This window comes from Ailuropoda melanoleuca, chromosome 8, assembly GCF_002007445.2.
Source record: "Ailuropoda melanoleuca isolate Jingjing chromosome 8, ASM200744v2, whole genome shotgun sequence".
Taxonomy (NCBI): domain Eukaryota; kingdom Metazoa; phylum Chordata; class Mammalia; order Carnivora; family Ursidae; genus Ailuropoda; species Ailuropoda melanoleuca.
The window spans coordinates 127,656,397-127,673,694 of NC_048225.1; the positions used below are offsets into that span (position 1 = coordinate 127,656,397).

The following is a 17,298-nucleotide window of genomic DNA, read 5'->3' on the forward strand; positions in this document are numbered from 1 at the left end:
TTTTATTTTTATTTATTCGACAGAGATAGAGACAGCCAGCGAGAGAGGGAACACAAGCAGGGGGAGTGGGAGAGGAAGAAGCAGGCTCATAGCAGAAGAGCCTGATGTGGGGCTCGATCCCACAACGCCGGGATCACGCCCTGAGCCGAAGGCAGACGCTTAACCGCTGTGCCACCCAGGCGCCCCAATTTTTCCTGGTTATTCTTGACACTGCTCTTTCAAATTTTAGAAAGGGCTTGTAGGGATCAACTATGAGTTTTTTAAAGAATTTATTTTAATAAAAGATTATATAAAGACAAAAGGAATTTATTTATTTTAAATTACATTTAACTATTTAATTGAAAATTATATCAAAGTAATGCATGCACCTGGTTAAAAAAAAATCCACTAGCTGAGAAAGGCTTATAACAAGTCCTCTGGCTAATTCGGAAGCACACCAGGCTGCAGAGCCGTCGGAAGAACGGAGATTTGGTGTCAGCAAACCGGGGTTCGGATACTTGTGCCACCATTTCTGGGGGTGCGGGTTTAAGTGAGTTGCTTCACCTTTCTGAGTCTTAGCTTCCACATTTTCAGACTGGAGGCAGCGTGTTAAAGTAACGGTTCCCGATCTTTTTGGCCTCAGGACCACCCTACATGCTTAGGAATTGCTGAGGACCCAATATTCACTGAATCTGAAATTAAAACTGAGAAACGTAAGGAATGTTTATTAATTCGCTTTAAAATAAGAGTAAATCCACTACACATTGACATACAAGGCATATTCTTTTAAAAAATAACTTCATTTTCCTAAACAAAACTTGAGCGGAGGGTGGCCTTATTTTGATTTTTGCAGACGTCTTTAACGTCTGGCTTTACTGCAGGACGGCTGGACTCCCAGCTCAGCTTCTGCATTCGGTCTGTTGCAATGTCACCTGTCATGTAGCCTCTGGAAAAGGCCACTGAACACTCACGAAGACAACAAAAGTGAAAAAAGGCAGATAGCACCTCAAAACGATAAAGACAGCGTTCAGCCTTGCAGGGTCCCAGGACCACACTTTGAGAACTGGTATATTGGAGGGCTGTTGTAAACATTAAATGTGCCAGGCGTGTAGTAGGTGCTCAATAAATGGCAGCCGTTGTTGCTGGAGGGAGGTCAGAAAGAGGCTCGGGCCCTAGAGCGTACCAGGAACCCAGCGGTGGTGGGTCCCCAGGACAGGACATCGGAAGCAGGGCCAGAGCCCTAGGCTGTGGTGTGCAGACCCTGGCCTGCTGGCCTGTCGTCAGCAGACGTCTGGTCAGACGGAGGAAGCACAGCTCAGAGCTGCAGGGTCCTGGGTGAGCTCTGGTCCCCGCGACCCGCTTTGAAGAAGCAGGAAGCCCCATGGTGAGGAGGGGCTGAAGCTCTCGGGGACCTCCTGCTTAGGTGAGGACTAGCCAGGACCTCAGGAGTGGGAGCCTGAGCAGGGGTGTAGGGTGTGGACTCCGTCAGCAAGCACGCCCCTGCGCAGAGCTCTTTCCTGGGTGCGGTGGATCTGGAGGAAGGAACTTCCGGGGCTGCCTTGGTCACACCCTGGGTGACCCAGCAGGGAGCCTGGTGCTGAGGGTTCCTGTTTAGCTGAAGGAAGGAGACCGAGGAGGAGGAGACGGTGTGGGGGACGCAGCGGAGGGAGGGCATGCTCAGTCAGAGACGTGCTCCACCGACGGTCTCCGCTGTCTGCACCGCGGCAGACAGAATGCCACCTCGGGGGCCTGGGGAGGAGGGGGTTCTGGGGAGTGGGTGTTGGACCCAGATGGCTGGGAAAGGGGACGCCTAGAGGCAGATCAGGGCTGAGGTAGAGCCAGCTGCCATCAAGCCAACAGTTGTTAACTGAGCACCTGCTAGTGTCAGGGGAGGACTGCAAAGAGGACCTTGTCTCTGCCCCTTAAGAGCTAAGGAGACAGATACGGCATTACACAAGGGAAGGGTGCGTGTAAAGTACCACAAGGCCCAGAGGAGACGAGAGACCAAGTGTTTAGAGCCACTGGGAGAGATGGGAAGTTTCCAGTTATCCGAGGGGTGTTGTGACCAGGTCGCCAGCCCTGGCCAGCCCCCACCCTGAAGGATGAGGGAGTAGCTGCCCGCTGGGAGCTGCCCTGGGTCTCAGGCCCCTGTCCCTTTCCCAGGGAGGGGAGGCTGTTAGGTGAGAGGACCCAGAGGGCCTGGCCCTTACCCCTGGTTTGTTTCAGTCCTTAACCCAGAACCTTTCCCTCCTCCCAGTTTGGCAACAATCCCTTCTCTTCCCTGGCCGGGAACTCCGACAGCTCGTCCTCCCAGCCTCTGCGGACTGAGAACCGAGAGCCCCTCCCTAACCCCTGGAGCCCCTCGCCCCCCACCTCCCAGGCCCCCGGGTCCGGGGGGGAGGGCACCGGAGGATCGGGGACCAGCCAGGTGCACCCGACAGTCTCGAACCCTTTTGGGATCAATGCGGCTAGCCTGGGGTCAGGTATGTCCTGGGGTGGAAGGAGCTTAGTGGGGTCACCAGGGTGGTCCCTCTGCCCCAGGACTGCATGGGGCTCACACTGCTCCAGAATATTAAAGACAGGTGAGACTGTATTGAAGCCACGGAGGGGGCTGTGCAGCCTCAGAGGCTGCGGGGTGCTTTGGGCCGTGTCTCCTGTTCCTGGGAGCAGCCTGAGTAATGGCTCACAGATAGGGCCGGCCCCACCTGCTAAGCTCTTGCAGCCGTGCTGGAGCTGTCCAGCGTCAGTGGGTTGGACTGGGGAGGAGCGTGTAGGGGAGGACCCGGGGCACACCTGGGGCAGGCAGGTATAAGGCTGGGAGAGAAGGATGTGCAGAGCTGCCATGGACAGAAGTGGGGGTTATGCACTGCACAACCCTTGGGGAGGCCCCATGTATCTGGAGTGTGACCGTGCATATGATCCTGGGGGTGTCTTTGGTAGATGCCCTGGTTTCTCTGTGCCCTGGTGGGGGTGGGGGGTACCTTGATCCCAAAGTCCCTCTGTGTGCTTATTTGTAAAATCAGGGATTTGAACCTGATCCACGGCTTTAAAATTGTACTGCAGTGCTGGGGTGTCTGGACCATCCCCAGGAGGAGGAAGGAACAAGAGGGAGGGGCTCCAGCCACCCTGCCAGGCTCTAAGCAGACCGTTGGCATACTTGGTTTTTGAGCGAGATCTGGTTTGAGGAAAGGGCCACTGCCACAAGACAAGTGTCAAACCACGAGTGTACGTGACCTCTGTCGGGCCCTTTCCAACCCTGACATTGAGCCTGTGGCAGGAGCAGTCCGGGGGGTGTGAACCAGGTCCCAGTTTCCAACCGGCGTGTCCTTTGCAGAGCAGCCAGGAGAGGGGCCAAGCCAGAGGGACAGGGACCCATGCCCCTGTGCTTGGGGGCCCATGCTACCGCTGCCCTTCTGAACTGTGGAACCAGTCAGCACTGGAAAGAGGGAGATGGAAGGGTGGCAGCATCTGGTTTCCATCTGGACCCCTTTTCTCCTGTTCCGTTGTTTTCCCCCTCGTGCCAGGGGTGTTCAGCAGCCCAGAGATGCAGGCCCTCCTCCAGCAGGTCTCTGAAAACCCCCAGCTGATGCGGAACGCGCTCTCAGCCCCCTACATGCGCAGCATGGTGCAGACGCTGGCCCAGAACCCCGACTTCGCTGCCCAGGTACGGAGCTGCCACGGGGGCGCGCGCGGTCCGATCAGCCCCGAGCCAGGCCGCTGGGCGTTGAGTCTCAGGCCCACCGCCCCTGAGGTGAGCCCACACTGAGCCTCCCAGTTTGTCCTCCTGTGAGCGCTCAGGGCAGCGCCGCCCCCCCCCCCCCCCCCGCGGACTCGTGCCGGTTCAGTGCGTTCATACAAGTACGCGGCCCGGTGCAGGCTGAGTGTTGTGGACTCGCGCACTGCCGTCAACGCCAGACGTGGCTGTGGCTCCGTCTCCTCTCACTGCCCCACGTCGGCCTCCGGGGTTCCCCAAGAGCCACACTTCCCGCTGTGGTGGGGGTGCCGCGGGAGGCTGTGGGGGTTCTTGGGGTGGGCGGGCCCAGGCCTCCCCTGCTGCCTCCGCCCCGGCAGATGATGGTGAATGTGCCGCTGTTCGCGGGGAACCCCCAGCTCCAGGAGCAGCTCCGCCTTCAGCTCCCGGTCTTCCTCCAGCAAGTGAGTGGGTGCTGACAGCAGGTGGGAGGGCGGGGCAGAGCTCGGGCCTGGGGCCGGGGTGGCCTCCTCCGTCCTGCCACTCCCATGGCCTTCCTGTGCCCTTTCCCACCAGATGCAGAACCCGGAGTCCCTTTCCGTCCTCACCAACCCCCGGGCCATGCAGGCGCTCTTGCAGATCCAGCAGGGCCTACAGACCCTGCAGACCGAGGCCCCCGGGCTGGTACCCAGGTAAGGGTTGCGGTGGGGGGCAGCAAGTTTCAGGCCCCCTCCCCGGGTGCTCCCCTCAGCCATCGCGTGTCCGAGGGTCTGCTCTCCTGTTCCCTCCGCCCTTCCTTCTGGACCTCACGTGCCCTCCCTTTCTCAGCGGCTTATCTCTTGGTCTGTCCTGCCTGCAGCCTTGGCTCCTTTGGGATGTCCCAGACCCCGGCACCCCCGGCAGGCAGCAACCCCGGGTCTGCACCCGAGGCCCCCACCTCCTTGCCGGCACCCCCTGCCGCGTCTCCTGCCACGTCTGCCGCGGGGGCTTCCAGTACTCAACAGCATCTCATGCAGCAGATGGTCCAGCTGTTGGCTGGTGGCGGCGGGAGCTCGCAGGTACGCGGGGCGGAGGGGCCTTCGCCACCCCGGGCCTTCCTGGCGCTGTGCGGCGGGGCAGCGGAAGGGAGGTGGCCAGCCCCGGGTACTTGCTGGCCTCAGGAGGGTTGCCGCCTTCCCCGAGCTCCGTTTTCGCGGCCGTGAAATGGAGCTGAGAACAGTGACCGCCCCATTGGGCTGCCGGGCGCCGTGCTGAGCGCCTTCTGGCGCCTCCCAGCAGCCTTGTCAGGAAGCTGCTGGCTCTGTTACAAAAGGGGAAAACAGAGGCCCAGAGAGGTGATGTGTTTGCTCAGAGTCACACAGCCCGGGAGTCGGTCACGGAGCCGAGATGCAGACCGGGACGAGCGGCTCTTGAACGTGCGCTTGGACCCGTGTCCAGCACGGGCGCCTGTCCCGGCAGACTCGCAGGAATGGAAGCGGCCGCCAGCTCTGAGGCAGGGGAGGAGGCTCTGGGCCGGGAGGTCCCCGGAGCCCCGGGTCACAAAGTCAAGGCCAGGGCGTTGGGCAAAGGGTAGCGTTGACCTCAGGTGAGGCCCTTCACCTTTCTCTGTAACTGTCCTGGGAAAAGCCTTTCAACAGACACACCAGCGTGCCCCGCTCTGTGCAAGGCCGTGTGTGCAGAGCACTGTGGAAGGCTTGCACCCGGGGTCTCCGGGGTCCGGGCCTGTGGTGAGAAGCAGCACAGAACACTGCAGAAGGTTCTTGCACGTTCGGGGCACATCCTTTCCTTCTGTGGACGGCGCCTGCGTCCTGTCAGAGGCCGGTGGCCTGACATGGCTGGGCTCCTTTCGGCTCTGAGTGGCCGGGCGTGAGCTGGGCTCCTGCCGCCTTGCAGCCTTCAGGGAAGCATTTCCAGACATTCACAGGAGTGTCAGGAACGAAAAGCCTTCTCTTTTGTAAATAACTGGGTTTGTTGATTGGCTAAGCAAAACCCAACAGGTTCTTTCTTTCCCGGGCCCTTCTCTGGCCTCTCCTGAGGCTCTGTGTAAACATAGCCTGGAGACCGGGGAGAGCACGCGTCTCCCTGACCGCAGAGCGCCCGGCTTCTGGGGTGCCGCGAACGTCTCCAGAGGGCTGATGGAAAGCGGTTAGGAACGTGGGCTGATCTGTTACCTTGAAATGTCCAGAAAGACGCCCCAGCTTCTGTTACACAGTCGTGCAGTGACTTGGGGTGCAGGCTCCCTGCCCCTGCTGGTAGCTCAGCCCTCCCTGCCCCCGGTTGACCTGAGGATGTGCGAGATCTGCTTCTCGTCGCCCCGCCGTGCGCCTCAGATTTGGTGGGGGGCCCAGGGTGGGCCCGCGCCCTCCTCACAAGGCCTGTCCCCTCCAGGTGCAGACACCGGAAGTGAGGTTCCAGCAGCAGCTAGAACAGCTCAACTCCATGGGCTTCATCAACCGCGAGGCCAACCTGCAGGCCCTGATTGCCACAGGAGGGGACGTCAACGCAGCCATTGAGAGACTCCTGGGCTCGCAGCTCTCCTAACTGCTCAGCTGTGCCGCCCGCCTCTCCCCTCCCAGGGCGCCAGCCCCTGCCCTCTGTGCCTGCCGTCCCCATCTTCTCCCCGTCCTCTCCAGACAGCAGGGTGGCTTCAGGGGCACAGGCGTGGCCCCAGAGCTCTGAGAATTCTGGTTTTACTTGCACATCTCTTACGGAGTCTTCTGTCCAGGTCCTGCTTAAGCGGGCCGGCCCCAGCTCCTGGCCCACTGCCGTCTCGTGCAGCCTGCAGATGTCCCAGTGGCGGTACGGGGTTGGCAGGGAGACTGCCATCTGCTCTGCACGGACGGGGTCTCCCTCGTGGGCCACGAGGGCTTGTTGTATGGTTACTTGCGGGGACTCTTCCTTCCCTCCGCCCCCTCCTCCCGCTGCAGCCTGATCTGTGCCAGGGTCACACACTCGGAGGGAGGGGCAGGTGGACAGGCTGACTTTTCCTCCTCACCCCGTCCTGGTCCCTTCATCCAGGCTTTGTTGGGATGTCCTGAGAGAGGAAGACGCCTGTCCTCCCTGTCTAAAGGGGGAGACGACCGCGGTCTCTGTATAAGGAACTAACAAGCCCTGGACCTGTGGAGATGTGCTGGAGGAAGGGAACGGGGTGAATGACCTGGGTCAAAGGCTCAGAAGTTGGACTTGACACTTAGGGAATGGTAGCCCTCGTAGCTGTTTTAGGCGGGAGAGCACAGGCACAGGCCTGGTAGAGAAGGCCTAGAGATGCTAACAGAATTTGAGCCAGAGGACGGGGCTCACAGGGGCTCCTACCGGTTCTGGGGCCCGGACCCACCGGTGTCCCCAGGTACCACTGGTTTGAGCCCCCCTCAAAAAGACGTGAAGGGATTGGGGTCAGTGGGTGTGTGTCGGGTGTAAGCCCGCACACCCGTGCACGTGAGTTGCACAGGAAGGTGGATTCTTTGTTGATGACTGGTTCCGAGCTCTCTCCTACCAAAGAGAAGTGGGCAAAAGGGCCAGTCGGGGCAGGAATACAGTCCAGCATGCTGGGCCCCTCGGGCCCCTGGGTGCTGTGTCACCCGAGGGTAGTGTAGTTACCCCTTCCAAAGCTGTCAGGGCTGTGAGCAGCACCCCTCCCACCCCTCCCCTCCTTGCTGTTGGAATAGTACAGGAGTCTCCCCTGCAGTCCCTGGCCTCTGGAGTCTCCACTGTTCGCTTCCAGGCCAGAAGGTTCTATTTGAGGAAGGAAAGGAGAGGGCGGCAATCATGCCTTTGGTCTGGAATTGGACGTCGCTCTCTTGGAGCGCAGAGAAGGCTATGCCACCTCTTCTCTCTGCTGCGTAGCCCAGCTGCTTGGAGGACCCACGGCTGAGCGTACGGAAGCAAGAGAAGCAGAATCTTGTCCAGGTGGGAAAGGGTCCCAAGCAATCCAGAGAGGATGTATGTGTGGCTTTCCCCCCTCCTTCCCCGACGTCCACACTGGCCTTTGTAAATAAATGACGTGGTCTTTGTTGTCACGCTGTCTTGGAGTTTGTTTTCTTTTTTTTAGATTTTTTTTTAATTTATTCGACAGAGATAGAGACAGCCAGGGAGAGAGGGAACACAAGCAGGGGGAGTGGGAGAGGAAGAAACAGGCTCATAGCAGAAGAGCCTGATGTGGGGCTCGATCCCATAACACCGGGATCACGCCCTGAGCTGAAGGCAGACGCTCAACCGCTGTGCCACCCAGGCGCCCCTGGAGTTTGTTTTCTAAGGGAGAGGAGGCTGGCTGAAGACAGCTTGGTTCTAGGGCTTTTTACAAAGCGAGATTTGGAGACGTGGCCGTTGGGTTCAGTTGGCAGAGGTGTTAGACGTTGAAGGTGAAGGGAGGCTGGTCGAGCCTCAGGCGGGGCTCAGGGCCGGGAAGGGCTGCATGCCACCAGTCCCCATCGCCCGCTCTGGCTCGTCCTGCTGCCCGTGTGAACTGAGGGAAGTCTAGCGGTGAGGTTGTCCCGCGCACGAGGTTCCGGACTAGGCCTCTGTGAGTGGGAGACCCTGCCTTGGGTAACGTGGACCAGATGTCCCACGCCAGCACTTCCGCTACAAGTTTTAAAAGCTGGGAGAAAAACAGAAAATACCAAAAGAGCATCAAAGGGCCAACAAGACAGGTGGGGAACGCAGCAGGGAGGGAAGGCCCTAAACGCCGCCTCAGAGACATGGCGGAGGGGCTGAGCTGTGCTTTGAGAACCTGGAAGGATGGGAGCTAGGGGAACAGAAGGGGCGTCCGGGCACACGTACAGATCCAGCACGTGGTCCAGGGCCCCGAGGGTGAAGTGGGGACACAGCATCATAGATTGTGCAGCGGTGCCCCCGTTCTGGGTGGCCCGGAAGTTCTCGAGCCTCAGACCTGCAAGCAGATGATCCCAGATGGTGAGCATCTCCGCGTGTTCGGTAGGAGCGGCAGAATCTCCATACACACGTCAGCCACCGTAAAGGTGAATGAAGAGCCGGCGAGACCGAGCCGGAGTGAGGGACAACGGAGGGACCCACGGCCATTCCGTCGGCTGGAATGACGGACAGAGACGGAAACGGCCGCTTAGCATTTTAACATAAAGGCCAAACTTGGAAGTTTCATCAGAGACCGGGAACTACCAAACCAGGCGTGGCACAATGGGGGAAGGACCGGGTGGAGACCTGAGCGGGAAAGTGGAATCAAGGAAAGTAGGGTGGCAGTGGATGGACTTACTGGCAGATCCCACGCGGCCGAGCGGAGCGCTGTCCTTACTCACGGATCCCACGCGGCCGAGCTGAGCACCAGTGGAGACAGGCTGCAAGGATGAGTGTGGAAACTCCGTTTGCCAGGACAGGGGAGGCACAGGATGCAAGGAAGCCAGGCTGGCTGGTACTCGACTGGAGCCCTGGGACGGGAGAAGCCGAAGGACGACCTGCAGGAATAACGTCACAATGATCTAGAACTGATGAAAACCCACAATTCACAGATTCAGGAAGCCCAACGCGTTGCAATAACTTGCCGGCCACAAAAAGGCAAACGCAAAGAGAACATGTTGTAATGCCAGGAGCAGGGGTGGAGCTCCGCATCTCTGAGCTTCAGCAAGTTCCCTGCCCGTCTGCACTCCAACGCCCAGCGCAAGAACCTTTCCAAAGCGAAGGTAAGACAAAGACGTTTTCTGACAAACCCAAACTGAGACCACCGCCAGCCAACTCACGTGCGGGGTGATCTTCCATCATGATAAAAAGAAAAAGAGGACAGACTGACGAACCACAAAACTGGAAAACACGTGTGTAAATCTAAAGGAACATTAGTCCATAAAACAAAAACAATAATATCTCCTCCGAGAGGATTTGTGACGGGAGCTCAGGAGCCAGATGGCAGGGGCGGGGGGTGCACACCACGGCCTCCACTGCCAAGTGCCAATCCACGGTAACCACTGGAAACCCAAGGATGGATGCTTTCTTTTCTTTTCTTTTTCTTTTTTTTCCTAAGATTTTACTTATTGGGGCACCTGGGTGGCTCAGTCGTTAAGCATCTGCCTTCGGCTCAGGGCGTGATCCCAGGGTCCTGGGATTGAGTCCCACATCGGGCTCCTCCGCTGGGAGCCTGCTTCTTCCTCTCTCACTCCCCCTGCTTGTGTTCCCTCTCTCGCTGGCTGTCTCTCTCTGTCAAATAAATGAATAAAATCTTTAAAAAAAAAAAGATTTTACTTATTACTTGAGAGAGAGCAAGAGATAGAGCATGGGGAGGTGGGAAGCAAACTCCCCGCTGAGCAGGGATCCCAATGCAGGGCTGGATCCCAGGACCCTGAGAGCATGACCTGAGTCGAAGGCAGATGCTTCAGCAATCGAGCCACCCAGGCGCCCCCAGGATGGATCTTTCCTCACCCAGCAAACAGAAGCACAAGGTGTATCTGCTAAACGACTAGAGGGAGAAAACAAAGTGAGGACTCAAAAGAAAGACAAGGAAAGAAATACCATGTCAAGAGGTCCAGGAGGTTTTTCAGGATGGGGAAGCTATCGTGCACGATCCTGCCCTGGTAGACACGTGACACCGTGCATTTGCCAAAACCCATAGAACTTTCCAGCGACGGAAACCCTAGGCCATGCAAACTGGAAACATGTTATCTAGGAGGTCAGGGGACCCCAGGACAGGATGAAGAATGTAACCAGAGGATCTAACTATCTTATAAATGTATGAAATCCGTTCAACAGGAAGGGCAGGGTAGATGCGGACCCAGGTAACTCGGAAATGAGCACGGTCAGTAAAGGCAAAGGAAACCTCGCTCTGTGCCCTGGTTGGTACGTGTCCCATGGATATCTTGTTAACAATCCTGATACCACTATACATGGTGCTAGAATTGAACTAAGTAATTGTGGGTCCCCAGGGCAAGCGCGGGTTCTCACTGTGGCAGCGGGAGTCTATGGACCAGCGATGGGATGAGGCTACAATGACCCAGGTCATGATGGATTAGAAGTGGAGCTTAATACAGATATAGATAGAAATACTCGGAGATGTGTGAGTTAGCACACGTCTGTGTCCTTGCTCGCAGGAGAGGGGGCCGAGGAGGCACGACACTTGGTGATATCAGGCACACCTGGTACCCAGGCCTTGGTCTCTGACAGCATTCTCCCGTGAAGGCAGCCAGGGCTCCTCGGAGGAACGGCTGATGCCAGGACGGGAGATGTGCAAGGTGAGCTGGGAGCCTCCCGTAGGGAGTGAGTGATCACAATGACGGGGATGTGACAGAGGGACACAGGAGCCCCTGGCCTCCCAACGGCCAAAGCTGGAGCAATGTGACCAACAAACAAAGGGCATAGAATTATAACCCAAAGGGTAAAGTACATGCTTGTGAATCTATGGACACAAATAAGTAAGTGAAGAAAAACATGGGTGAAAAAAGACAAATGAGTGCAGAAAAATTCCAAACAACTTGTCAACTTATGTAACTATTCTGCCTAAAGGAGGTAGAGCATAATTTCTCCCCCCCACACCAAGTGTGGGCTGCACAGCTCTCCCTTCCAAAGTATGGAAAGGGGGCAGGGCAGGGGTGACTTCAGAGAGGGGACGCGACCTCAGCCCCGGGGCAAAGGTCAACAACAAATCATGTTGACAGCATGTACTCAAGATGATGTGATAAAAACAGCGTTTTACCTCTGTTCTCTTCTCCCCCAAAACTCATTACTCCTGTCTAATCATGAGAAAAACACCACGCGTACCCCATCTGTGTACTCCTCAGAACTGTCAAGGTCATTGGAAACAAGGGAAGTCTGAGGAAACGTCACGGTCAGGAGACGTGACAATCAAATGTAACGTAGCATCTGGGATGGAAGCCTGGAACAGAAAAAAGATACTAGCTAAAAACTAAAGAAATCTGAATAAAGTATGGACTTTAGTTAATAATGATGTATCAGTAGTGATTCATTCACTGTAACAGGTGCGCTATACTCATGTAGGGTGTTATCGATGGGGAAACTGGGTGTGAGGTATATATGAACCCTCTTCACTGTAACGGGTTTTTTTATAAATCTAAAATTGTTCACAACAAAAAGTTTATTTAAGATGAGAGAGAAGATACAGAACAAATAGGAAGTGCACATAATATGGTAGATTTAAAGCCTAATATATAAGTAATTGTATTAAATGTAAATGGCCTAAATGCTTCAATTAAAGGCTGAAGATTGTTGGGCTGGATCAATAAAATAAAAAGCTAACTACAAGGCTAAGAGATCCTGCACGTGGAGGCTTTGGTGCAGCCCACAGGACAGGCTGGTGCACACCCCAGTGCTGGGTTCCTCAGCCCATCACCTGGGGACCCAAGGCCAAGCCCAGGAGGCCCAGGTCCACTGGGGATCTCCTCCAAAGGAGGCGGGGGCACTGAGCCCTTCTTGAGGCTGAGCAGAGGCCAGGACACTCCAGGGGCTGCAACTAGCCTCATAGAGCCCAAGGTGGGTGACCCCCAGGCCACCTGCCCCGTGGGGACAAGCAGCCTTTTGTCCCTCACCACCTCCTAGGTCATAGCCCTGCCTGCAGAGAGTAGGGAAGGAGGGATGCTGCCCAGACTCCAGGAGAAGCTGGTGTCCCAGAGTCATGGGAAGGGGCTGGTTTTAATAAACTCCCTTTAAGTGAAACATTCTGAATTCCTTGTGGATGGGGCTGGGGGTGACCACAAGACATTTGTAGAAGAGAAGAAAACAGAAAGATTGAAAGTACAAGTCTGGGAAAAGATAAACAGCAAACACAAGCCAGAAGAAAGCTAGGGTAGCTAGATTAATAATAGGCCAGGGGCGCCTGGGTGGCACAGCGGTTAAGCGTCTGCCTTCGGCTCAGGGCGTGATCCCGGCGTTGTGGGATCGAGCCCCACATCAGGCTCCTCTGCTATGAGCCTGCTTCTTCCTCTCCCACTCCCCCTGCTTGTGTTCCCTCTCTCGATGGCTGTCTCTATCTCTGTCGAATAAATAAATAAAATCTTTAAAAAAAAAAAATAATAGGCCAGACAGAACTCCAGGCAGAAAGCAGTACTAAGAGGTAAGGAGGGTTAATTCATAATGATAAGAGGTAACATTCACCAGGAAAATATAGTAATCCTAAGTATTTATGCACCTAATAACATGGCCTCAATACATAAAAAGAAAAAAACTGAGAGGAGCCTGGGTGGCTCAGTTGGTGAAGCATCTGCCTTCGGCTCAGGTTATGATCTCAGGGTCCTGGGATCGAGCCCCGTGTCGGGCTCCCTGCTCAGCGGGAAGTCTGCTTCTCCCTCTCCCTCTGCCTGTTGCTCCTCTCCATTGTGTTCTCTCTTCCTCTCAAATAAATAAAGTCTTAAAAAAAATTGAGAACACTACAAGGAGAATTGGAAAAACCCTCAATCATAGATCTGAACACACCTCTCTGTAACTGATAGCTGTAGGCAGAGAAACAATAGCAATAGGGACTAAGATATAGCATTAATTCTAAGATACAGATTTTTTTTTCAGGGTGCCTGTGTGCCTCAGTAAGTAGATCGTACCACTCTTGATCTTGGGGTCATGAGTTTAAGCCCCATGTTGGGTGCAGAGTTTACTTAAAAATAAACTTTTTTTTAATTAAAAGATTTTATTTATTGGACAGAGAGAGACACAGAGAGAGAGGGAACACCAGCAGGGGGAGTGGGAGAGGGAGAAGCAGGCTTTCCCACTGAGCAGGGAGCCAGACACGGGGCTCCATCCCAGGACCCCTGGGATCATGACCTGAGCCAAAGGCAGACGCTTAATGACTGAGCCACCCAGGTGCCCCTTAAAAACAAACTCTTAAAAAAATACAGATTTTTTCATATTTCAACATCCCTGAAAGGAGGATTTAAAAAAAAAAAAAACTCTTGGTGTCCTGGAATTGAGTCAGAGTTCGGCTGGCAGCATTTTAAAACTTTTCGGTGGTAAATAAAGTAACAGTGTATTATGTGATGGATTGTGTCCCTCAATCGTCTATTGTGTCGTCTATGTTCAAGTCCTAACCCCCAGGACCTCAGAAGGTGACCTTATTTGGAAAGAGGGTCATTGCAGATGGAATTAATTGCGATGAGGTCGTCCTGGAGTGGGGGGCCCCGACCCACTTACACTGGTGCCGTTATAAGGAGGGCAAATCTGGGCACAGACGCGCAGAGCACATCGTGTGAGGATGAAGGCGGAGATCAGGGTGATGCTCACACAAATCAAGGAGCATGGAGATTGCTGGTGAGCCCCCAGGTGCTAGGGGAGAGGCGCCGCCCAGGTTGTCCCCGGGTGCTCATAAGGAGCCACGCCTGCTTGGACTTGGTCTTGGACTTCTAGCCGCTGGACTGTGAGACAATGAGTTCCTCCTGTCTAGGCCACATGGTTTGTGGGTCGTGGTGCTCTGTTAACACACACCAGCGTGCACCTTAGGTTCAATGAGATACACTACATACAATGCTTCACCCAATAAAGGATAGAATATATGTATTTTCAAGCATACATGGTGCATTCACAAAAATTAAGCATATACTGAGAAATACAACATTTGCCAATGAATTTTAAAGGACAGAAATAATACAAAGTATGATCTCTAATCATAATGCAGTTTTCTAGAACTCAAAAAGATTTTTGGAAATAAGGACATATACTCCTAAGTAAGTCGTGGGTCAAAAAAGAGATAATAATGTCAATTGTCAAATATTTTAAAACTAAACAGTAACAAAAGCTTCCCTATCAAGACTGATGGAATATAGTTAAAGCTGTAGGTAGAAAAAAATGTGTAGCCATAAATGCATATATTAGAAAAAGGAAAGGTTGAAAAGTAATGAGTTAAGTAACCATCTCAAGAAGTTAAAAAAGAATAGAAAAATATACCCAAAGAATGTAGAAGGCTAGGGGCACCTGGGTGGCTCAGTCGGTTAAGTGTCTGCCTTCGGTTCAGGTCGTGATCTCAGGGTCCTGGGATCGAGCCCCATGTGGGGCTCCCTGCTCAGCAGGGAGTCTGCTTCTCCCTCTGCCTCTGCCCCTCCCCCTGCTCGTACTCTCTCTCTCTCTCTCAAATAAATAAATAAATAATCTTTAAAAAAACCAAACAAACAGAAAACAGCAAGTATCGTTGAAGATGAGATTGGAAGTCTGCACTATTGGCGAAAACGTGAAATGGTAGAGCCTCTGTGGAAAACAGGGTGGTGGCAGCTTCTCAAAAAATGAAAAATAGACTTACTACAGGATCCAGCGGTCCCACTTCTGTGTCCACACGCAAAGAACTGAAAGCAGGTCTTCGAGAGATACTTGTACACCCATGTTCAGAGCGGTACCAGTCACAAGGACTTAAATGTGGGAGTCACCCAGCTGCCACCGATGGATGGACGGATGAGCAAGACATGGTAGAGACTTGTCGCTCAGCCTTGAGAAGGAGGGAGACTCTACCCGGCGCTGCAACATAGACGGACATCGAGGACGTTACACTAAGTGAAATACGCCCCCCTCCCGCCGTCACAATAAACACAAACACGTGATGCTGTGAGGACTTAGAGTCGTCAGACCCGCAGAGACAGAAAGGAGGTGGCGGCCGCCAGGGCTGGGGCAGGAGGAGCCGGGAGTCAGTGTCCGACGGGCACGGGGGTTCGGTTTTGCAGAGTGAGGGGTCCCGGGGGCGGATGGCCGTTTTCATGGTACAACCGTGTGAACGCAATTGGTACCCCTGAAGCGGGCACTTAAAATGGTTAAGATGGCAAACGTTAAGTCGCGTATTTTACCACAATATAAAAGTTTTTAATTAATAAAACAAAAAACACAAGATGCAAATAATGAATCATGGAACACTACATCAAAAACTAAGGATGTACTGTATGGTGACTGACATAATAAAAAAATATTTAAAAAACACACAAGAAAGCAAACAGGATGAGGGGTAACAAAAGAATAATGCTGTATGATCTCACATACTTAAAACCTAAAACGGGCGAAATTAAACTTTACTTTTTAAAAAGAATTTATTTATTTATTTATTTATTTATTTATTTATTTATTTATGAGCCAGAGCGAGCAAGCAGGTCAGGGGTAGTGGGAAAGGGAGAAGCAGACTCCGTTGAGCAGGGAGCCCCATGACCTGAGCCAAAATCAGGAGTCGGTCACTTAACCAACGAAGCCACGCAGGCACCCCAAAATTAAACTTCACTTTTAAGGACAGCTGTCTAGAAGGAAATCCATGATGCAAGGAAGTGATTACCACCAAAGCCATCACAGCGTTTACCTCTATGACAAGTCAGAAGCTGTGTCTCAGAAGGAGGACACATGAGTGATAGTAATGTCAGCCTGACCAGCGTTCTTGTAAGTTCTTAAGCTGAGCTCTCATCCAATGTTTTATTTTGAAATAGCTTGGACTTACAGGGGATTTGCAAAGGCAGTGCAGTCTCGTCACATTCTTCACCCAGTTTCCTCCATTGTCAGTATTTTGTGTAACGCCGACGACCAGAATACCTTTAACAAACTGACTAACACTGGTGTGATCACATTAGTTCAACTATGGACGTTATTTGAATGTTGCCACTTTGTCCACTAATGGCCTTTTTCTGTTTGAGAATCCAATCTGGAGTATGGGGCTGTTGTGTGTTCGCGTGTCCTTCCAAAGTTCGCCGAGCCTCGGCCCTTCTGAAGAGTACTGCTCCATTACTTCAGACGATGTCCCTCCGTCTGGGTTTGTCTGAAGTCCTCTCGTGCGGATATGGCCATGCATTTTTTAAGAGATTTTATTTATTTGTTTAAGATTTTATTTATTTATTTGACAGGGAGAGAGAGAGAGAGAGGGAGAGAGCATGAGCCAGGGGGAGCAACAGAGGGAGAGGGAGAAGCAGAGTCCTTGCTGAGCAGGGAGCCAATGCGGGACTCAATCCAGGAACCTGTGATCATGACCAGAGCCAAAGGCAGCCACCCAGTGACTGAGCCACCCAGGTGCCCCTAAAGATTTTATTTATTTATTTGAGAGAGAGAGAGCATGAGAGTGGGGTGAGGGGCAGAGGGAGAAGCAGGCTCCCACCGAGCAAGGAGCCCCATGTGGGACTCGATTCCAGGACCCTGGGATCATGACCTGAGTTGAAGGCACACGCCAACCGCCTGAGTCACCCAGGCAGCCGATCGTCATGCATTTTGACGAGCCGAGCCCACCACCAGTGCGTCTTTCTAGCACATCGTGGCAGGGGATGCGATGTCCGTGTGTCTCACGGTTAGTACCGGTGGCCTTGACAGCTTGGTTAAAACGGTGCAGTGCCTGCCGGGTAACTCTCTGTAAAGTTATCATTTTACCTCTGTAATTAATAAATACCTTGAGGGAGAGGCTTTGAGACTATGCAAATACCCTGCTTCTCCTCAAATTTTCATCCACAATTCCACTCAATTGCGGGTGGGCCGTGGCCATCACCTGCCTTGAGCCGCGTTTCCGACGCCGTCCACTCCCCGTGTGTGTGTCAGTGGCCGTTCTGCTGGAGAAGAGCTGTCCTTTCTCCCGTATTTTTGTTTTTACGTTTATGCACGTTGCTGCCATACACTCTTCAAGCACGCAGGGGCATTTACAAAAATTAAATATACTCCGGGAAACAGAACTAATCTCAGGGAATTCTAGGAGCCGCTATCTGGCACCTGAGCGGACCCCTGCCCACCCCCCCACC

At 53.7% G+C, this 17,298-nt stretch overlaps 1 protein-coding gene and 1 long non-coding RNA gene across 2 annotated transcripts; one reads left to right on the forward strand and one right to left on the reverse strand.

Moving 5' to 3' along the window:
- Positions 1–2,212: 2,212 nt before the first annotated feature.
- Positions 2,213–6,211, forward strand: UBQLN4 (ubiquilin 4; the record flags this gene model as incomplete). The annotated part of the gene is made up of 6 exons (XM_034667687.1): positions 2,213–2,462; positions 3,504–3,643; positions 4,051–4,134; positions 4,247–4,362; positions 4,530–4,728; positions 6,059–6,211. Coding segments are annotated over 6 exons (942 nt in total), but the record flags the coding sequence as incomplete, so codon positions are not given.
- Positions 6,212–7,845: 1,634 nt separating this feature from the next.
- LOC117803269 lies at positions 7,846–15,023 on the reverse strand. Its single transcript, XR_004626958.1, has 3 exons — positions 14,856–15,023; positions 8,895–9,093; positions 7,846–8,712 (listed from the first exon to the last, which is right to left on the reverse strand). It is a non-coding gene; the product is annotated as an uncharacterized LOC117803269 (long non-coding RNA).
- Between the last annotated feature and the right edge of the window lie 2,275 nt (positions 15,024–17,298).